General features: G+C 38.6%; 2 protein-coding genes across 9 annotated transcripts in view; one reads left to right on the top strand and one right to left on the bottom strand.

The window, feature by feature from the left end:
* The window catches only part of KIF20B (kinesin family member 20B), a 75,841-nt gene extending 66,901 nt beyond the window's left edge, over positions 1 to 8,940 (bottom strand). For 6 of the 7 annotated variants that reach the window (XM_032836767.1, XM_032836795.1, XM_032836786.1 and 3 more), the window contains exons 1-3: positions 8,842 to 8,940; positions 5,484 to 5,631; positions 82 to 168 (exon numbers count right to left, since the gene is read on the bottom strand). In XM_032836767.1, coding sequence (XP_032692658.1) covers positions 82 to 168; positions 5,484 to 5,630 — 234 coding nt within the window. In that variant the 5' untranslated portion in view covers position 5,631; positions 8,842 to 8,940. The remainder of the gene's footprint in view (positions 1 to 81; positions 169 to 5,483; positions 5,632 to 8,841) is intronic. The other variant, XM_032836756.1, reaches the window with a different exon arrangement.
* A 241-nt stretch (positions 8,941 to 9,181) lies between these two features.
* The window catches only part of PANK1 (pantothenate kinase 1), a 108,502-nt gene continuing 94,213 nt past the window's right edge, over positions 9,182 to 23,470 (top strand). Inside the window, exons 1-2 of one of the 2 annotated variants that reach the window (XM_032836844.1) lie at positions 9,182 to 9,252; positions 15,351 to 15,483. The gene's annotated coding sequence lies outside the window, so the exon portion shown is untranslated. Of the gene's footprint in view, positions 9,253 to 9,560; positions 9,638 to 15,350; positions 15,484 to 23,470 lie in introns of those variants that run through there. The other variant, XM_032836852.1, reaches the window with a different exon arrangement.

Genomic DNA, 23,470 nt, shown 5'->3' on the forward strand with positions numbered 1-23,470 from the left:
ATAATCCCACAATAAATAAATAAAAACAATGACATTTTGTCCATTTAATGAACGTAAAACCCAATTAAAGTCACCACAAACCTCAGACTCTTGTTCTTTTTCTGACTGTGTAAACGGTCTTATTCGAAGACAAACCTGGAGATAATCTTTGGATTCCAAACTATTTGCCTTAAAAAAGAAGAACAAAATAACTGTATTTTAAAAATGCAAAATATGGCTTTTCAGAAATCACCTTTCTTTAAGTGGCTATTACTATAACTAACTGAGACTATAGAGAACCCCTAAGCAAACCGTGATTCTTCTGTTTGTAATCACTTTATATGTCTAAAGAGAAGCAAATCTACTTAAAAAAAAACCACAAAAGACTGTTTCCTCTACCTTCTATATTTATACTTGAAGCTTACAATATGCCTCTTTTCCATAAAATCCTTACCTTTATAACTAAATAAAAATAGGGCTCTAAGTCACTAAAACACAGTACTCTAGAATAAATTACATGCAACAGAATAGTCTATCAACCGAAATGCTCAATTCCATCTAAAATTTTTTTGCTATACAGCATTCTCTTTACTCCTTCCTTTGGGGAAGAAATAAGTTTAGTTCATTTCTTAAAATAATTCTAAAGAAATGTGTTTTTTTTTTAATAAAAAGGAAATAACTACTTAAATACACCTTACTAAAAAAAAAAAAAAGTACCCAGAAACTAGAAAATCTGAACAGTTCTATATCTATTAAAGAAATTCAACTTATATTCAAATAAACAAAATAATCCCACAAAAAAACTCCAGTCCCTGGTAATTTATTAGTCAATTCTCTCAAACACTTTAGGATATAATCATACCAATCATAGAGAAGCCTTTAAGAAAATAAAAAGAACACTTTTCAACTAATTTTGAGTATGACATAACCCTAGTACCACAATATGACAAAGATATCCCCAGAAGAAATTACAGAAAAATATCCCTAATTAAGATAGATGGAAAAATTCCCTAATAAAGTATTAGCCAATATATAAAATAAGATAATACACCCTGACCAAAACTGTTTTATCTCAGGAATGCAAGGTCAATTTAGCATTGAAAAATCAATTTGGGTAAATAACCACACTAAAAGAATAAAGCAATGTTTATCTCTAAGGGTGCCTGGGTGGCTCAGTTGGTTAAGCAACTGCCTTCAGCTCAGGGAATGATCCCAGAGTCCTGGGATGGAGCCCCAGATAGAATTCCCTGATCAGCGGGGAGTCTACTTGTCCCTCTCCCTCAGCCTCACAACTGCTCGTGCTTTCTCTCTCTCTCTCTAATAAATAAAAAAAAAAAGCATTTGAATGATGACATGAAACTGACATAAGTATTCAACATCCATTCATAATAATTCTCAGCAAAGTCGAAAAGTGGAATAGACAGAAACTTCCTTCACCTGACAAAGGACATTTACAAAAACCTACAGCTAACATCACATTTAATGGTGAAAGACTGAATCTAAGATGAATAGCAAGATAAGTAACAATATGAGGATTTCTGCTCTCACCATTTTTATTCAGCTCTGTACTAGAGGATCCAGTAAATGTAATTAGGAAAAAGAAAAGAAAGGAAATGGAAAAGGAAAGGAAAGGAAAGAAGGGCATCCCGAAAAGAAAAGAAAAGAAGGGCATCCAGATCAGGAAGAAATAAAATTGTCTTCATTCACTGACAACATTAATATCTATATGCAAAAATCAAATAAAATCTACCAAAACGTTACTTGAACTATTAAATGAGTTTAGCAATGTAACAGGATATAAGACCACTACGCAAAATCAATTATTCTTTTATATACTGGGGAAAAAGTCAGAAATTGATTTTAAAAAGCAATACCATTTGGAATTGCATCAAAAATCATGAAATACTTAAGGGATAAATCTGACAAAAGATGTGAAAGGGCTATTCCTTGGAAACTACAAAACAATGTTCAGAGAAATAAAGGAGACCAAAAGAAATTGAGATACAACCTTGCTCATCGTTTTGGTAAACTCAATATTGTTAAGATGTCAATTCTTCCAAGACTGATCTATAGATTCAATACAACGGCAATCAAAATCCCAAGAGGCTTTTGTTGTGGCAACCGACAAGCTCATTTTAAAATTCACGTAGAGGAGCGCCTGGGTGGCTCAGTGGGTTAAGCCTCTGCAGTAGGCTCAGGTCATGATCTCAGGGTCCTGGGATGGAGCCCTGCATCCAGCTCCCTGCTCAACAGGAAGCATGCTTCTCCCCTGCCACCCTCCCGCCGCCCCCTGCTTGCCTCTCTGCCTACTTGTGATCTCTGTCAAATAAATAAATAAAATCTTAAAAAAAAAAAAAAAAAGAAAGAAATGCAAAGTACCTAGAATAGTCAAAACAACTATGAAAAAAATTTTGTAGGCTAACAGAACAACACTACCTGATTTCAACACTACAATGATCAAAACAGTGGGGTACTGGCAGAAAGACAGACAAATAAATGAAACAATATTCAGAAATAAACCCCTACACAGGACATCTGATTGATGATAAAGGTGGAAAAGAAATGGAGTACAGAAAGCACAGCTTTTTCAACAAATCAGGCTAAAACAACTAGATACCTATACATTTAAAAAAAAAAAAAAGAATCTGGATACACAGTTCACATTGTATATAAAAATTAATTTAAAATGGATCATATGCTAAATGTAAAATTAAACCTGTAAAACTTCTAAAAAGAACACACAGAAGAAAATCTTTGTGGACTTGAGTTAGGCAAAAATTTCTTTTTTTTTTTTTTTTTTAAGTAAAGATTTTATCTACTTATTTGACAGAGAGAGAACACAAGCAGGGGGAGCAGCACGCAGAGGGAGAAGAAGAGGGAGAAGCAGGCTTCCCTGCTGAGCAAGAAGCCTAACATGGGACTCAATCCCAGGACCCTGAAATCATGACCTGAGCTGAAGGCAGACGCCTAACCAACTGAGCCACCCAGGTGCCCGTAGGCAAAGATTTCTTAAATATGACACCAAAAGGACCATCCATAATAGAAAAAAAAATTGACTAAATTAAAAACTTCTGTTCTTCAAAAAAACACTAGTAAGGGATAACAGGCAAGCCATAAACTGGGAAAAAATATTTATAAAGTATATACGTGACAAACCAATGCATCTGAAAAATATAAAGGATACTTAAAATTAAATAATAATATAAAAACAAACAACCCAATTTTTTTAAATGGGCAAAGATTTAAACTGACACTTCACTAAAAAAACACTAATGAAAAATAATCACATGAAAACATGTTCAATATCTTTAGTTATTAAGTTAAATGTAAATACCAATGTGATACCATTACATCTATTAGAATGGCTAAAAATAAAGACTGCCCAGAAAAGCCAATATAAAACTTAAGGAGTATATTAAAGTTGAAGGACTGACAGTATACAACTTCAAGACATACTATAAAGCTACAGTACTCAAGACAGCAAAAGAACTGGCAAAAGAACAGAATCCATCAATGGAACAGAACATAGAGCCCAGAAATAGATGCTCATGAATACAGTCTACTCATCTTTAACAAAGAAGCAAAGGCAATACAATGGAGCAAAAACAAGTCTTTTGAACAAGTGGTGCTGCAACAACTAAACATCCACATACAGTAAACTTAATCTAGGAAAATTAATCTTATACCCTTCATAAAAATGAATTCAAAATGGATACAACCCTAAATGTAAGACACAAAACTATTAAAGTCCTAGAAAATCCAGATGACCTTGGGTTTGGCTATGACGTTTTAGATTCAACACAAAAGGCATTCTTAGCTTGTGAGCAATACAAAAACAGTCCATTGCTTATAGCCCCTTGTGTTAAGTGAAAGAAGGCAGACATAAAAGACTACATGATGCATGGCTCCACGTAAATACCAAGAGGCACTTATCCCATCCTCCCTTTTTACCTTCTTTCTTGATTTATTTTTTTTTAAGATTTATTTATTTATTTATTTTAGAGAGAGAAAAAGAGAATGCAAGAGGTGGGGAGGGGCAGAAAGAGGGAGAGAACGAACCCCAAGTGGGCTCCCCGAGTGCACAGCCCAGACATGAGGCTTCATCCCATGACCCTGAGATTGTGACTTGAGCTGAAGTTAAGAATTGGATGCTCAACCGAGACACCCAGGCACCCCTCTTTCTTGATTTATGATTAAATGAGCTCAAGTAAAAAACCCTGGCATATGATGGATATTTAATAAGATTATTTTTTTTATTTATGTTCCCCTTCCCCTTCCATCATTCTTTAAAATAGTCCATCTCTCTAAGGCATCAAAATTAACAATAGAAAATATAACAAAGAGGATATAAATGGATTGAAAAGTAAATGTGTAAGAAATAAACTCTAGCAGCAGCTGGGTGGCTCAGTTGGTGAAATGGCGGACTCTTGTGATTTTGGTTCAGGTCAGGATCTCAGGGTCCTAGAATGGAGCCTGCATCAGGCTGCAGGTTCAGTGGGGGAGTCTACAGCTCACCCTGCTGGAACTCTCTCTCTCCTCCTTTCTCCCTCTATCTCTTAAATAACAAATAAATAAATCTTTTTTTAAAAAAAAGGAATAACGTCTACAGAGACACACAACAGTGGTAGTAGGTAGGGTGGTAGAAAGAAGGACTTTTACTTTTTAAACACTATTGAGTTATTTTAATTTAACTAAGGCCTGCAATTCCTAGGGGTATAGTGGAATATTTTACATTTTTGAGGGAATCACAGGCATAGTTCAACATACTTGACATATGTTGAACACCACGAACGATTAGCTTCAAGTAGCTCACAGTTTCAATGTTAGATCATACTATTTCTTTTGTTGTCATATCTCAGTGAAGCTAGATTTTCAGTGGTTGCTGTGATTAAAAAAAAATAAAATAAAAAGTACTACCCCAAAACAAAGAAGAATAGGAAATAAAGTTGGCAATACCTAATCTGATTCCAAATCTTGAAAAGTTATGAAGTGGCCAGAAGGTATTATCTTTTTTTATCTTTTTAAAGATTTTATTTATTTATTTGACAGAGAGAGCGAGAGCAGGAACACAGGCACGGGGAGTAAGAGGGGGAGAAGCAGGCTTCCCAAAGAACAGGAAGTCTGATGCAGGGCTTAATCCCAGGACCCTGCAACCATGACCTGAGCCAAAGGCAGATACTTAACCACCCAGGTGCCCTCAAAAGGTTATTACCTTTACATTAAATAACTGTGGTAATTCTTAAAGAAAGTAATCTTTTTAATTTACATTAATTTTTTCAAATGGCTCTTGGTTAAGTATAGATAGTTATATATTAAGTAGTTTGGACCTACTACTTAGAAGAACTGATATATTTAGGGTGCCACGAAAAAATTACTGAGATAGAAGGTTGCCTCAAACCCACAAAGTCTAGAAAGCTCTGGTCATACCTGTCGGCAAGTGTGTGTGTGCCACACACATTTCCACTGAATCACGATAATCAACATAAAACTTTTCTTGTACTTACCTCAGTGCTTGAAGCAACTAAGGAAAATTCACGAGAGAGATTAAGCTTAACGCCATCAAAATTTATTTCCGAAGGCCTTGCAATTGGGTCAGCACTAACAACATAAGATGGTCTAGGCACTCCATCTTGATTTAAATTAGATTCCATTCTGCAAAAATAACAGTAAATTCAGATAATCTTAATAAATTAGCATCTAAGCCACCCATGGTTTAAGAATTGAGTCCAGTCCACTACTAACCCCCATATAACTAGATTTCCAAAGAAGGAAAACATTAGACTGCCTCATCTGTAACATGATGATGACCCAGGGAAAAGACAATGATCAAAGTATTTACAGATTCTAAATCAAATAATAATGGCCACAGCCTACCACTACTACTCATATGACCCAACCTATAGGTAGATTCATCCAAAGAGATTTCATGAACAAAGGTAGCCCATTACGTAAAACAGTATAATACATTCAATCTCTGCCTGAAATCCTCTCAGAAATCAAAGAAGAGTAATTTATAATCTTGTGTTATTTTAGTTATTTAATGTCTTCTGAGAATGTTACCTATAAACTGTAACGTTTTAGCATTTAAGAGCTAAACTCAGTTACGTGCACAATTGAACTCTTTCTACTGAATTATTCCAAATAATGCAAGTGAAAAGTGAAGTAATGTGTGACCCTCTGTAAGGCTTAAAAATTAAGGTGAATATGGAATAATGCATCCTGACACACTGTAAGGCTTAAAAATTAAGGTGAATATGGAATAATGCATCCTGACACACTGTGAGGCTTAAAAATTAAGGTGAATATGGAATAATGCATCAAAATGTTACAACTAAATTAAACTTTAACTAAAAAATTTTAACATTCTAATAGTTATTGACAATCTACTAGATGAATAATACCACAAACAAATTCAGGACCAAAAGACTGAAACCACTAATGCCTTTTGGAGTTCTTTGACCCCGGGACTCCCCACTGTGCTGCAGAGAAAAATCACTTAAGACCATAAGCCCACAATTCTAATTCTTCCTCTCCTTCCCCTCCCAAACCCCTAGTTCCCTTGCCTTTTTACCCTTCTAGTGGTCCTTCACTCTACTTTCTGGAAGGTCTCATGCTGTGGGGGACTTCCCTTGCATGCAATCCTGTCAAAGTGCTACCCCAGTAAACCTCCTTGTGTGTGATACCACCATACCGTGGTCATAGCTTTCTCCTTGATCAGCCCTGAAACCCACAAACTCAATACAACAGGGTTGTGTTTTTGTTTTTCCTAAATCTCCAAAAGACAAAGGAAATTAGTTACTGTGCACAAAGCCCAGCAAACTACACGATCAACCAAACATACACTTAAACAAGTTTAGTACCTTGACTGCTTTTGTCTTTATTGTATTAAATCAGTGACATAATAAAAATGGGATAATTACTTAAATGTAGTTTAATAGAATATTTCAAACATGCAATGTAATGGGTGAAAATTAAGAAAAGGGGTATGTGATAGAGTAAAAATAACCACTGATCTACAACATAGAGGAAAAGTTTGCAAAAACATTTAAGCAATGACTTGACATCACATAAATCAAATTTTATGGAAATGCCCATGAATTTGGAAGATAAATTTCACTTTGTCTTCAATTAATTTCTGGTTTAAAAAACAGGTAAATCTTTTATTAAATTATTGAATTAAAAAGAATAACTAGGGGTGCCTGGGTGGGTCAGCGGGTTAAGCCTCTGCCTTCAGCTCAGGCCGTGATCCCAGGGTCCTGGGATCGGGCCCCACATCGGGCTCTCTGCTCAGCAGGGAGCCTGCTTCCCCCTCTCTCTCTGCCTGCCTCTCTGCCTACTTGTGATCTCTGTCAAATAAATAAATAAAATCTTTTAAAAAAAAATAACTATAACTCTTTTAAAAAGTAGGGTTACAGTATTTGTTCTTGTTCATATGTTTAGTTTCAATAAACTGCCTCTTAACATTTATAAAATTGTTGAGACGTACTTTCACATCTTGTACTTTTGGTTAACTTCTACCTGCATGTGAGAAGTTAACTTCTCCCTAACTAGACTACAGATCTCTTGATAGCAAGAACTGTCTTTGTCTTATACTACTCTGTATCCCCTACAACTCATTCAGAGATGCATGAGTGATAAAAACTACCTGTCTGATGACTTAAATAGTAATAATAAAATCCTCTAAACCAAAGAAATATAAAAATTGGTACTACTCTTTCAGTGATAATTATCTTTAGCAGCAGTAGTGTTCAAGACTTCATTTCTCATTTCAGAAGGCTGTTCCCATGACTGAAAAATTGCATCTTTTATCTTCTCTCCAGTGAGAGTCCATGGTTGAACACTGGTGAAAGATAACAAATCTGCTACTCAATGAGGTTTCTGAATGTCATCCACAAAATGCAGTCTCAAATATCTATCATCTAACTGATGAATCCTTTATATGATTTTTCAAATTGAAGTCTTGGGTCTTGGACATCTAAATATATATATATAGAGAGAGAGAGAGAGAGCTATAGCTGCTTCTGGGTAAACATGCTACTTGGTTTTAAAACCAACAAAAGCAAAGCTGAATCTGGTCACTTTAAGCAAGGATTGCTTAAGGCACGAACTTGTGTCAACTAATCATTCAGCAAAGAATATTAGAGGGTGTGTCAGGCAGGAATCACTGAAGCAGGTAGTGGAACAACATGGAGGGAAACATTCTAAAGAGGGGGATGAGAGCAATCATTGAATTCGCCACACACACCCCCTTCCACTTGGTACTGCAAAGCCTAAGAGGGCAAGCCCCAGGCACCTGCGGCAATCTGGAAATTAACGCACAGATGGCCGCGACAGGGCTCCCTACAAAAAGAGGTCATAGCACCTGCCAAGCAAACTGCTCACCTCAGGTATTCAGAAAACTAGGCCTGGCAATGGAGACCTGCGCCTCAACAGCAGCAGCAGCAAAGCAATAGTAAAAACATTAATGACTGCAAACACCTGGTGCCTAATATATACTAGCACTGTTTCTAACAACTTTCCATACTATATTATCTTCACAAGGACCGAAAACAAGTAAGTACTATTATTAGTAGCCCTTTTAACAGATGACCCAGAGAGATTAAATATGTTGCCTTGCCTCCCTCAGCGAATACGCGGTGGAGACAAGATTTAAGCTCCAACCCAAGTAGTATGGCTCAACCCTACAATGCGCAGGCGGCGCCCACTGTCCCCAGGAGCACCCATCGCCCTACAACCCAGTTCCTGAGAGAATCCTCACAGGCATCGCGATCCCCGTCGGAAGGCACTCACACCGCCAGCGCGTTTCCCAGCCTCAGGCCTCGTATATGCGCAGTCACCCCACCTCCTTCCTCGCACCCTCACCTGGACGAACCGCTTCACCTGCAAAAATTGTCTGGGCCGCCCAATCTGCGCGCAGCACCGCGGTGTTTTCGTTTTCAAATTCAAACAATGGCGGCGAAGTTAGCGCACGGAACGCTGGGAGTGGGCGGAGCTTCCGGAACGACCTCCGGGAGCGCAGAGACTCGCGCGGTGGGTTCCCCACCCGCTCCCGGAAGAAGCTTTCAAATCTGGGGCGGATTTCAGGACGCGGCTAGTCACTAGGCAGAGGGGCTGGTGGGCCGCGGGCGGGAGGAGGGCTGGAGCTCTGCGCCGAGTCAGGTGTGCAGAGCGGGCTGGGGCGCTGCATGGTTGCTGCGACGGCTACCACCTCTGTTGGCATGGACGTCAGTCTCGGATACCGTCCTGCAGATGAGACGTAGCAAAGGCCTGGAGGTGAGGCCGCTGCCACCGCACTTGGCCCCGTGACTCCCCCAGGGACGGGCGGAGGAACGGAGAGTTAGCCTCTGCCCTGACGCGTCCCCGCAGGCGGGAGCAGGCTTCGCCTCCTCGAGAGTCGATTAGAACTAGGGCAGTCCGCACCCAGAGGGAGACTTCTATGCTGCCTGACCCCACCTGTCATCCCCAGTGACCCTCCTGGACGGACGAAATAAGTTTCGTCCAGAATAGACTTTTATAGGCATTTTCTTTTCTTTCTTTCTTTCTTTTTTTTTTTTTTTAATCTTTCTTGCCATTCTGAAAATATAAAGCACCTACCGCTGCCAGGCGCTGTGCTGTGACAGTCTAAATCCCATGCGTAGGCAAGGTCTTTGCTCAAAACGTAAGTGCCAGTACAGCCTTATCTGCTTCTTTTAAAGTGATCCTCTTGTTTTGTGTGTTGCTATAATATTCACGACAAGCATTTATTACTTAGGCCGCCTCTCCCTGCTGTGCTTGATTTTAAAGAAAAATAACTGCTAAGGTTAATTGAAATTTTACCTTGTGGCAGTCTTGAAATTAAGCATATAAAGTGGATCGTCTTAATAATCCTGAGAACAGCCCTTTGAGGTAGGTACTATTATTATCCCCATTTTATCGATTCCGAGGAAAATGAGTTCATATGGTTAAGTAATTTGCTAAAAAACCTATGGCTATTAAGGGAGGAGTTGGGAATTGAAGTCAGCGGAATGATTTCATAGACCCACCCTCTTACGTCTTATTTTTTACTATTTTGCTTGATTAGGAGCAGTTTTAGAATACCTACTTTGATGAACTTCAAGTCTTCCTTACCTTATCATTCTTTGTATCTCCCTCCACTTACCTCTTCTCTAACTTCCCACTGTCTCCTCCTTCAGTTCATCTTCTTTCCCCACAAGATAATCATTTAAAGTGAGCCATTTTGGAGTAGAGGAGAGGATGCAAGGCCAAGAGTTAAAATGAACAGAGAAGGGGCTCCTGGGTGGCTCAGTGGGTTAAAGCCTCTGCCTTCAGCTCAGGTCATGATCCCAGGGTCCTGGGATCCGGCCAAGCATCGGGGTCTCCGCTTGGCCAGGAGCCTGCTTCCCTTCCTCTCTCTCTGGCTGTCTCTCTGCCTACTTGTGATCTCTGTCTGTCAAATAAATAAAATTTAAAAAAAAAAAAAAATGAACAGAGAAAGTCACTGTAAAGGGGAAGACACGAGGAAAGATAAAATAAAAGCTATGTCCTCTCCAGGCTGGGACTAAAGTCTTTGGTGAACTCAGTGTCAAAGTCTCCTTTGCTCTTTCAGGCAGTCTACCCCTAAATCTGTGTTTCTTGTCATACCTCACAACATCTTTATTGCTTTTATTTTAAGATTTATTTATTTATTTATTTATTTATTTATTTGGTGGGGGAAAGAGCGCGAGCGCTCGCGAGTGCACAACGGGGGCGGGGGAGGGGGCGTCGCAGAGGGAGAGGGAGAAGCAGACTCCCCTGCTGAGCAGGGAGCCCAACCCATGACGGGGAAATCATTACCAGAGCTCGAGCGGAAGGGAGATGCTATGCAACTAAGCTACCCAGGCACCCCTGCCTTTATTTCTTTTACCAGCTGTTACTGAGTCCTGCCTCCTGAACCCTCCAGGGCTTCTGTTTATTTATTATTTGACAAATACTTACTGAAATCCTGCTTGCTATGTGCCAAATGCTAGGCTGGAAGTTAGGGAAACAGTGGAGGAGAGTGAGCAAAATAGACACTAACACTCAAGGAGCTTACTTTCTAATGGGAGAAACAATCAAGTTTAAAAATACAAATAATTGACAAATTACAACTGTACTGAGTGGTTTCAAAGAAAGTATTCTAAGAGCTGTAAGACTATGTCACGGGGAATCTGAGAAAATAATGTTTGATCTGCATCTCCACAACTCATTAGGAAATTAACCAAGTTTTAAAAAGAGAGAAAGGAGTAAGCATTCCAAGCATAGGAAAAATAATACCAGATACAGGGGAAGCAAAAAAAAAAAAAAAAAAAATCCAATGCCTTCTCTTATTTTTATCTTGCTCCCAGAAGCAGCCACATAGTTAAATGTTTGAGCCTTGCCACCCTCATTTGTCTTCTGGGTCAGCAAAAAGTCATTTTGTCCTTGTTTACTCCCAACCTTACTAACCACCTGTCTTAATCTCCTTTTCTATCTTTTCTATCTAACCTCTAAATTTTGGGCATCCTCAGAGCTTGGTCCTGAACCCACCTTTTTCTCTCCACTATAGTCGTCCTTTTGGCAACCTCATCAACTCCCGTGGTTTTAAGTATCTTTATCCTTACTGGTGACTTCCAAATTCCTCCTCCTTTCCAGACCTCTCCTCTGAACGCCAAACAGATGCAAATACCTGAGTACCCACTTAACATCTCTACTATATTCAATATGGGATGGTGATTTTTCACTCCAAACCCCAAATTCTCTCCTCCCCAATCTCCATCTCAGTGAATGACACCACCATGTCCCTGCCCAGTTACTCAAGACAAATAAAAGAATCATCCTTAGGTTCTCCTTTTCCCTCAGCAGTTTCACTCAGTTCATAAACAAATGTATCTGTTCTGCTTTTGTGTTATAAGTAAAATAAACACCTATTTCCCTTTACATTGCCCAGACCACCATAGCCTCCCAACTTGTCTTCCTGCTTATTAAGATCCTGCTCTCCTCCACAACATTCTTCATAGAGCAACCAAACTAATTTCAAGGTGTAATGATCAATTCACTCTCTGTCTTAAAGCTCTTCAGTGATTTCAGAAAAAATTCATATTTATGTTTTTAAGGGAAGAAAATAGATACAAAAGAACTTTAAAAATACACTAAGTTTTGTGTAAGAAAGAAGAAATGAAAGTATACATACATACATTCTACACACATGTTGGACCTGTTTTTTAAGAAATAAATTAAAAAACTCTAAATCAGAAAATTAGCTGAAAATAGTTCCCTGTGGGGGGTAGGAATGTTTTGCAGGGACTAGTGATGGCAGTGTGGCTTCTCTGAATAACCTATATAAATATATGTATATATACGTGTGTGTGTGTGTATATATACATACACGTATATATATACATTTTTTTTGGCTTTTCAAAACATTAAATCCAGGGGCGTCTGCATGGCTCGGTTAAGCCTCTGCCTTCAGCTTAGGTCATGATCTCAGTGTCCTGGGATCAAGCCCCACATCGGGCTCTCTGCTCGGCGGGCAGCCTGCTTCCCCCTCTCTCTGCCTGCCTCTCTGCCTACTTGTGATCTCTCTGTCAAATAAATAAATAAATAATCTTTTAAAAAAAAAAACTTTTAAAAAGAAAAATGTTAAATCTAAAGCCCTGGAAATAAAACCAAGCCCTAAAATTTAATACAAAGAAAGAAATGAACATACTTGAATATCAAATTGCCAGCATAACTATACAGAGAAAAAGCATTCAGTCAATTAACTGAGCACAGTACTCTATCAACTGGAATTAGGAGTTGTACAGTGCAAAGAAATCAATAACTTCACCTAGTAGGTTTGATATTGAAAGGGGTATTGGTATAGCAATTTTGAAACTACTATGCATGAGTTATAGGACAAAGCAAATGAGGAAATAGATTCATGTTGCTTAGAACTGAGGTTCTCACGGTAGGAGAAGAAGATAACAAATACAGAATGATAGAGGCTAAGGAAGAATCCCACAGTGCTGGATTTGAATTGGTGGTAGTAAAATCAAGTTATCATTTTTTTTTATCTCAATTGGTCCATTAACAGGGCCTAGAGGCATAGAAACCCCAACTCCCCAGTGAGAAGAAGCACACCTAGCATCAAGCCACCCACACAGTTGCTAAATAACATTCATCACTAAAAGGAATCAGTGCTTCTTGGAGAGAAGGCTAATTCATACCTGGAGCAAAGAAATTGCAAAATGAGCCTAGAACATTCTTCTCAGAAACCAAAGAAGTTCTTAGAGATTAACAGGGACATTTCAAAGGATATTGGACCTGGATTAACAGAGCAGCTTTTGACCACACTTGAAGCAATTTGAGCATTGAAAAGAGTAATAATGATGGTGAGAAACCAAAACAGATTTAATTTTTTTTAAGTTGTCTCCATGAAAGAGAGAAATGAAATAAAAATGAAAAGTTCTTCTTTACACAGGAATGCCAGTTAATGAATACAAATGAAACAATAAATAGAAAATCCCCATTTTGCACTTTCCAATATAAAAATTAATATGGGTAGGGATGCCTGGGTGGTTCAGGTGTTTAAGCATCAGTCTTCAGCTCAGGTCATGATCCCTGGGTCCTGGGATTGAGTCCTGCTTCTCCCTCTGCCTGCTGCTACCCATGCGTGTGTGCTCACTCAATCTCTCTCTCTCTCTCTCTCTCCCCCTCTGGCAAATAAATAAAATCTTATAGATACATGCTGAAACAGTGGCTGAAATGAAATGAAATGCTAAAATCATTGGCTGAAAGGTTGTGGGGAACAGGACTTTAACACTATCTCAAAGAGTGTCCTAGAGATGATTTCACAATCATAAAGGGAAAGGGTAATATTACAACATAGAGATTTATTTATTAGATATACCTTAGCCAGATGAGGAAACAGCATCACCAGCAATGGAGCAATTTATCACCTGATGATATCTGTGCCAGAAATGTTTAACCTAAATCTATGAGGAAACAAAACAAAACAAAAACAATATAGAACACTGTAAAAGACAACAGGCCTAGGTTCTTCAAAAAATGTCAAGGGAAATAGTGTCAGCGTCAAGGGAAAAAAAAAACTAGGTGGAGGATTGCATTAGTCAAGAGACAAATATTACAAACGAAATTCATAAATCTTGGTCCATAATTGTTTTATTTTTTTTAAAAAGTAACTACAGAAAAACATTTTGTGGACAGTTGGAGAACCATATTTAAATGTTTTGGCATGTGATAATCTGTGACTATGTAGAAGATTGTTTGGGGAAGATAACTTGCTTCATTATTCAGCAACTTACCTTCAAAAGATTTGGCCGAAAAATGAAACAAAAACAAAAGAGAAGTGAGAGGGAACAAGAAAATAGAACAGGGAAAATAGGAACAAAAAAGCAAATGTGGTAAAAAGGTAATAACTGGTGGATCTAGGTGGATCATCGTCTCTACATGAAACAATGTACTTTGTGCTACACTTCTAATTTTTAAAAACAATTTTTGAGATTTTCTAAGGTAAAAAGGAAAAAAAATTTTCTAATTCTTTACTATGATCTGTCAGGCCTTGTAGGATCACCCACTGGCCATCCTCACTTCCCTCTTCCCTTTATGCAGTGAGGGTGTCTGCTCTGGGTACTTGACCAGGTTCTCTCTCGCATATATGAACCTTTGCATTGGTTGTTCCCTCCTCCCCATTCGTCATGTGGCTCACTGTTCTTTCCCCTTTAGATCTCTCTATAATAGTAACTTCTTTTTTTTTTTTTTTAGGATTTTATTTATTTATTTATTTGACAGAGAGAGAGAGAGAGAGAGAGATCACAAGTAGGCAGAGCAGCAGACAGAGAGAGAGGGGGAAACAGGCTCCCCACTGAGCAGAGAGCCCAGTACGGGGCTCAATTCCAGGACCCTGGGATCATGATCTGAGCCAAAGGCAGAGGTTCAACTCACTATAATAGTAACTTCTAAGAGAAGACTTCCTGTCTACCTTATCCCAATGGGCCCCCTTTTTTTTTAATTTGTGAGCTCAATTCTATTTTCATACTTATATACCACCATGAATATATATTCATCTGATTTTTGTTGTTTGTTGTTCCCCCACCTCCTCAAATATAAGTTCTTTGAGTACAAGAACTGTTTCTCCTGGTCACTGTGACTATATAAATCCGTGGTGATCAAATAAATATTTGTTGAACAATGAATGAAGGCAGATGTGGCTGGGGTGAAGACTGTGGGGAGGGATGGCCCAAACCAAGTTTGCAGGGACAGGCTAAGACTGGATCCTACAAGACTCAGTCAACTAAGCACTGATTGACGTCCTTAATCTAAGGACAATGAGAAACCAGTGGACAGTTTTAAGCATGAGCACGATACAATCTAATTTTCCTCTGTGTTTTGAAAAGGTTAATCTCCTGGAGCAGAGAATGAAGGCAGCCAAAGAAGAGTTGCTGAACTGGTTAGGAGACGAAGGCAGCCATCCCAGCAAGAGATGATAACATGGATTCGCAGATACAAAAAAGTGGACAGGTTTCAGAGGTACTTTTTCCCTATATTTTCCATTTCAGCACCAGCCACTGGGTTTTCCCTTAGAAACAGAGCCAACTTGACAGAGATGCTTCAAATATCGTCCCCATTCCAAATAATTCCATCTGTCCCCTTGAAGTGAGCATTAGCATAAGATGAAAAAATTGTTAAATTACATTAAGCTGATTTCCTTCTCTCCTCACAGCCTCTACTGGTACTCTACCAGTCACAGCTAACTTGCCATGTGCCAGAGACTAAGCACTTTATATTCACTCAATCTTAATGGTAAACCCTGTGAGGTGTTTTTTTGTTATTATCCCCCTTGAACAGAAAAGAAAACTGAGGGGGCGCCTGGGTGGCTCAGTGGGTTAAAGCCTCTGCCTTCAGCTCAGGTCATGATCCCAGGCTCCTGGCATCAAGCCCCGCATCAGGCTCTCTGCTCAGTGGGGAGCCTGCTTCTCCCTCTCTCTCTGCCTGCCTCTCTGCCCACTTGTAATCTCTGTCAAATAAATAAATAAAATATTTTAGAAAAGAAACCTGAGGCATGGAGCTAGTAAAGAGTAGTAAAGCTACCACAGAGATTAACATGGAAGTGTTAAGAAGTTTCATTCAGGTAATATTTGTAAAGTACTTATGAAAGTGCCTGACGCATGGTTCATCGTCACCTCTTAAATGTGTGTACATAGTAAACAATGGAATTGGAATCTGGGTAATCTGGCTCTATAGGGTGTACAGTTAACCACTGCATTCTACGGCCTCTCAAAGGTTAAACCCAACACCCCTGTAATTCTATTAAAAGAAGACCAAGTGCCTACCTTCTGTGCAAAGTCACCTCCAAAAGTGGGACTGACATAGTTTTTCAGCCCTGAAACTGAGTATATATTGATTACAAAGGTTTCAATGGCAGATTCAACAAAAATTTGTCAAGCACCCAATACGCATCAAATGTTTCTACCCTTAAGAAGCCTTCAGTCTAAAGCAAGCCCTTCTCAGAATGAAATTTCAAGAAAGAATTAATCTCTAATTTCTGAAGGTACCCTATATGTGTAATGCATTCATTTCTCTCCTGTGCATCTACAGTGGTACTACTTCTGTAGCATCTGAGAACATTGAGAAAATAATCAACACAAATAATTTTGTATGCCTTGTGGTTTATATGGGGAACCCCATGTACAATTTCAAAACAATTTGGCTAATGTTATGGTAGACGTGTACAAGGAATAATAGGGGCAGAGTGAGTATAGCTTAAGAGTAATAGCTCTGAAGTCAGACAGATTTGAGTTTGAATATAAGCTCATTATAGGAAGTGACCTCAGGAAGAATATTTTACTTTTTCAAGTCTTATGAAGTTGTAAAGATTAAAATAGCACATGTGACTCATTTAATACAGTCCTGACACATAGTGGATTTTATGATTATTTTTATTAGATCTACTTCTTAAGTCGCTAGAATGTGAGCTCATGAGTGTGTGTCTTGGGCCACTAGAGCCCTGACACCTGAAACAGTGCCTTGCATGAAACAGCCGCTCAGTAAATATTTTTCAATTTCATAAATGTCATGAACCCAGGAAAGATTTCTTAAAGTGCCATGTGGGCTAAAATGAATAAGTGGCAGGGAACTGCCAAGGGAGGCAGTTTTCAGGCAATGAGAACAAGACAAGAACATGCCAGAGTTTCCAAAACCATGTACTACTGTGAGTACGTAGTTCACTGTGACTGTGAGTATTGCTAACATGGATGACGACAGGAAATGAAAAAAGTAGGCTGGGCCTAGACCCTAGAGGACCCGGTATGACATGCTAAAGAGAGTGGGAATTACATTCTATGAGCCATAGGAGGCTGCAGAGATGTGGAGGAAGAGAAGCAATGGGGAGAACTGGGTCTATAACCTGTCAGTCTTACAATGTGGGAGCCAAGAGACAAAGGATCGGGATGTCCAAGTTTATTTTGTTGAGGTGCAGAGATAGCCAGTAGAGGAAGAACATATAACCATAAGGCTCTTTGGCTAAATGCTTGTCATTATAGGAAGTAAATAGATGATATCTATAATTGATATGAGAAGAAATAAGACTAGGAGCATGCTATTCAAAGATATGCCAAAAGAACTAAAATTGTAAGAGTGGTTGCCTCTGGGGAGCAGGACTAGAGGTGTGGAATAGGGGAGGGTATTAAAGCTCTTCTTACATTTGTAGTAAACATTTTTTAAAGTAGTTCATCAGAGGAAAGAAGGAAAAATACCACTCTTTTATTAAGCACTCATTGTTATGTTAAGCCGTAAAGATCCCATCACCTCCTTACTGAATGAGGCTCCCCGCTCCTGTGAGCCTGCAGAGACTGTACCATTGACTACCTTTCTAGAACACACTAGACTATACTTGTCTGAGAGCTCCTGTGCTTTCCGTTCCATCTCTGCTTTCCAAGTGTCTTGGTGTTACTAACTCCTTATTATTCAGTGTTCATTTCAAACACCTTCCCCAATGAGACTATCTTGCCCACACTACATGAACTTGTTCCCTTCATCCTCCAACCGGTTACTTTCTATCACATTGGCCTATTTTACCTTCTTCATAGCACTTATAACAACTGAAATTACCTGATTTGTTTACACTATATCTTCCCCACCACAACGTAAGCTTACAAGACCAGGATCTCATCCATCTTGTTCACCACTATATCCCTAGTATTCACAACAGTGCCTGGTAAATAGTAGATGCTCAATAAATATTTGTTCAGTGAATGAAGTCCTGCAGGTGTGCTATGGACTTCTAACATCCAAGGATAATGTCCTTGAAGACTATGATGGTGTGGCCTTTTTAAAAAAATTTTTTTGGTGTCCCTAGTACCTAGGCACAGGGCCTGGTTCAGAATATGAGCTATTGTAAGTTTTCATTAGGTATTCAATAAAAGTTTATTATTTGAATGTATAAATAAATCAATGCTGTATACTTTCTTATATGCTATTTCATTATCCTTAACACCTTAGTATTTCCTAATAAAAATATATACACTTAACTTGGAATGGGTTTCCCACTGTCTAGACCCTTTCAAGTGCCAAAGCTGGGGCTTCTGATTCTACTCCATCTTCAGTTTTCTCTGGTGGTGAAGGAACTCAGACTGTTCTGAAAAGTGTGTCCCATTGGCAAGGGTGAAATCCATAGAGAGCAGGTCAAGTGGGAGTCTAGCAAAGTCTTAGGGCACAGGTGGACATCCTTCACCTGGTTGGTGCAAGAAGCCAAGTGCAGATGCTATAAGGGCCTCCTGGTGACGACAACAGCATGTATGGCTTCTCTACACAGAGTGGCATGCTCATTCAAATGTTGGGGGTGGTCTGCAGTCACTGGCCAGCAACCATCACTTCTCATGGGGTCTCTCTCTGTATGCCCTTTTTTGGAAGTCAGTCAATTGGATGTTAACTGTTTCTTTCTCTTTGTATCCCTAATCTAACAATCTCAGTTCTCCACAAATCCACACAGAAAGATCTAACCCCATGGAAGTGTTGGGCAGGAAAGAAAAGCTCAAGACCTTTTGTCACTGCTCACAACATAGCAAATAAGAAAAACAACAACATTCCATTGCCAAAATGGAACTACTTAAAATCAAAATGGTCCTATTTATAGATCATGTCTTGCATTGCTTTCAAAATACACAGGGCAGTGCTAGTGGACCTCACATACATATTCAACAACAATTATAGACTTTCTACTGCATTTATCTATTCCAAAGAGTTCTATTTCTGATGACCTATTTTAAGATTCTAGCTTCCTCAGAAAGAGGAACTAGGATTGTGCCAGCATGATCTTTTTATTGTAGAAAATACTGCACTTTTTGGATTTCAATTACTAGGGAATATAATGATGGCATGAATAGCATGGCCATTTTTCATTAAAGAAAGCCATTGAATTACTGTGATTAATTGATAAATAGTGAGATTAGCTTCAATAAATCCCTCAAAAAATGCAATCTTTGCTGTATGCCAATAGGACCTTTGTGATTAGGAGGAAGGGAGGGAAGAAAGGAAGAGGGGAAATGAGGAAGAAGAAAAAAGAAATGCATATTTACATACTGTTCATTTTCAGTTATCTAAAAGAATATATTTGAGTCTTTGGTCACAGAAGTGTAGAATATTAGGGACATATAATGGACCTGACAGTCTGGTTCAACTTTCTTATTTTATTGGGGGCGGGGAATAAAACAAGGTTCTGAAAAATTAAGTGACATGCCCAAGCATAACCCATTTCTTAAAAAACAGATACACAAGAAAAAAATACCAAGGTATGAATAATTAGTATAGTATGATCTCATATTAGCAATTTTGAGGATGACACACATTTTTAAAAACTGCATGAACAAGCTCCTCTCTAACAGTCAGAAAACTAGCATTGGTTTTATTTCCCAAATTCCTTTCATCCCAACTCCCCCAGAATTTTACCCTAATATAAATTTTTTACCCTAATGAAGTGTTTGTGTTAAATAGGCTTTTATTAATCACCTTATCATGTCTCTCAAACAAAAATCCTTATATAGATGTTATTTTTTATTCCAAGTTAAAAGCACAGTTCTGTAGTTATCATGACAATTATTATTATTTTACAAGAAGTTAAAACAATATAAATATATTAAATATTTTTGATAATTACTAACATTTAAGTAGAAATTTTCAGAAACATACCATTTATTGAGATTAATGGGGATTTATTTTTCCATTAATTCATGTGCTCATGGAAGAATATTATATCTAAAATGGGACAGATTATCATTTCTGTTGCTGTTTTTCATTTTTATATGTGTAAGCATATAGTTGCCTAATAGGGGTGCCTGGGTGGCTCAGTGGGTTAGGCTGAGACAAAGACCATGACCATAGCCAAAGGCGTCTGCCTTTGGCGTCTGCCTTTGGCTCTGGTCATGGTCTTAGCATCTTGGGATCAAGCCCCACATCAAGACCCACCTCAGGCTCCCTGCTCAGTGGGGAGCCTGCTTCTCCCTCTCCTTTTGCTGCTCCCCATGCTTGTGCTTTCCCTCATTCTCCCACTCTCTGTCAAATAAATAAATAAAATCTAAAAATAAATAAGTAAAATTGGCTTATACAGAAAATAATGTAGGAATAGAAAGACTTTATGACAACATCACCCAATTCTTTTTTTTTTTTAAGATTTTATTTATTTATTTGACAGAAAGAGATCACAAGTAGGCAGAGAGGCAGGCAGAGAGAGAGGAAGGGAAGCAGGCTCCCTGCTGAGCAGAGAGCCCCATGTGGGGCTTGATCCCAGGACCCTGGGATCATGACCTGAGCCGAAGGCAGAGGCTTTAACCCACTGAGCCACCCAGGCGCCCCCATCACCCAATTCTTTAAGCAGCTTTCAAATTAGATGCCAAAAACAAGAGTGACTTATTATCTGAAATTATTTTTAAAGACTTACCACCTAACAGTTCAATTAGGTCTTCTTTAATTTTCTTGAAAGCTATAAATTAGAAAGAGCGTTATTACACAGACATTAGAGTCTCAAACTCTTAAACTACACCAAAAAGGATTTATCAGAAATCAACAAGTAGGGTGCCTGGGTGGCTCAGTGGGTTAAGCCTCTGCCTTCGGCTCAGGTCATGATCCCAGAGTCCTGGGATTGAGTCCCACATCAAGCTCTCTGCTTAGCAGAGAACTAAGATTTTATTTATTTATTTGACACAGAGAGAGAGAGATCACAAGTAGGCAGAGAGGCAGGCAGAAAGAGAGGGGGAAGCAGGCTCTCCACTGAGCAGAGAGCCCGATGCGGGACTCGATCCCAGGGCCCTGAGATCATGACCTGAGCCGAAGGCAGAGGCTTAACCCACTGAGCCACCCAGGCGCCCTGTTAATGTCTGTTTTAAGGAATAATATCAAAAATACTGAGAGCTGAGTTATAGAATCTGTGTTGTACGATATATTTCCAAAAGCAGTCAAGATTAAAATGATACACGAGCACCTGGGTGGCTCAGTTGGTTAAATGGCTAATTCAGTTTCGGCTCAGGTCATTATCACAGGGTTGTGAGATTGAACCCCAAGTCCAACTCTGTGCTCAGCGGGGAGTCTGCTTGAGGATTCTTTCTTTCCCTCTGCGCCTCCCCCAACTCGTACTCATTCTCTCTCTCTGTCTCTCTAAAATAAATAAATAAATCTTTTTTAAAAAGATTAAAATCACACAGATCTAATATAAATCATTTTACATTAGTTAATTAAAACAAAGTAATAATTTTTTATTGCTTAACTAGTGGTAATGCAAAGTGGTATCCAGCTAAAACTAGAAGTTACTGATGTAGCAAGACCTATGAGAGTAGGTATTATATTCTTTAAGAAATGTACATATGCATAATTTGAATTCTGGTGTTAAATTTCTTAACATAATAGAAAGCATGCCTAAAAATCAGAGATAAAGTCATTAATTGCATTAGACATCACAACCAAACTTTTCTTATGTGTTTAATGAAAGATAAAGGTATATAATAATTAGACTAATTAAAGCCAGCTGCTGTAAAAAACAACTCCACACACTGTTTTGTTTCTCATTCATTTCTGATACACTACCATTGTGAGTACTACCCTGGGCAACTGCCTTCAAAATACTGCCTTGAATCCTTTCAGTCGGTGATCTGCAGTATTGACCTCCATGGACTTAACAGAGGGGAAACAGAACTTGAATAAGGGTGCCAGAAGGATTTCTTACTGGGTCTGGAAGTGATGTATGTTACTGCTGCTCATATTCCGTTGGAAGGAACCCAATCTAACTGCAGGGGAGAGTGGGAAATGTGGTTTTCCTACACATTCAGGAAGAGGAAACCCAGTTGATGAGCATATAGCCAATCTCTCTCACAAAGCTGTTAACTAATTTGTCCAGGAGCTAGCGAATTCATGTGTTGTTATTGGGAGATAGTAAAAATTAAATAATTCAGAAGATGAAATAAAATGGGAATTGACTATAATCAGAATAAATATCCCATGATCTGCTTTGATAAAATAGGTTTAATTACTTTATTGGATGATATATAACTAATCTGTATGAAATCTTGTAAAAATCTGATCTGTGAGTATTAATCAATGTCTCTTTTAAAAGTTGGTATTTCTGAAAAAACATTTCAGTTACACTAAGAGATAGCATTGCTACCACTACTATTCAGGCTGTTTGGAGGTGCTTTTCTTTCCAGCTAAAGACAAGTGCCAAGGTGTGTATTTTTTTAAATAGCTGGAAAGAATTGCTTACATTTAAAAAGGTGGTTTTTTTTTTTAAAGCTCTTTTCTTTGCTATCATAGAACTGTCTGTCAAGAGCATTGCATTCTTTGATAGTAGTCCAAAAACAGCCAAAAACATAGTCACCCCACTGCTCATTCTAATTTAATTCAGAGCATCCCAACACTGGCCAAAATACTCTGGTTCCAAAGCAACACCTTGCTCTTAGAAGAAATATGTCTAAGAAGGATAAGCCTCAAGCAAATTTCTCTGTGCTTTGATTAATTGTTCAAGGAGATTTCCCCCAAACCAGTCATTAGAATTGTTCTTTTGTTGGGCAACCAGGAGATTTTTACTCCTTGGAACAACACACCATAAAGTAGATTAGACTATAATGAAGGGAGAGGCAAGAATGCAGACTATTTGCTCAGGAAAAAGGAAAGAGTGTGTTGAAGGAAAAAAATAGGGCATTAGAGTCAAAGAGGTAGATCCCAGGCTTTGTGAGTTAGAAGTTTGTGACACTAGGCAAGGTCAACAGACCTTTCTGAATCTGATGCTTCTTAAATACCAGCTTCTCTGTGTGCCATCCTGGCACACAGAAGATACCCAGTAAATGGTACTTATTAGTATAGTCCAAATGGGAGAGACCAGTGCTGAAAAGTAATGTGAGAGCAATCTTGCTCTACCTGACAGATATGATCTCTTCCTCTCCTAAGGGAGAGAATCCTCATTGGATTTTATTCATTTCTCATATTTACTTACTAAATTTTAAACTTTTCTGTGATTACAGCACCTGTGCTCTAC

The sequence above is a fragment of the Lontra canadensis genome, unplaced genomic scaffold, assembly GCF_010015895.1.
Source record: "Lontra canadensis isolate GAN:19392208 unplaced genomic scaffold, GSC_riverotter_1.0 scaffold3, whole genome shotgun sequence".
NCBI lineage: Eukaryota > Metazoa > Chordata > Mammalia > Carnivora > Mustelidae > Lontra > Lontra canadensis.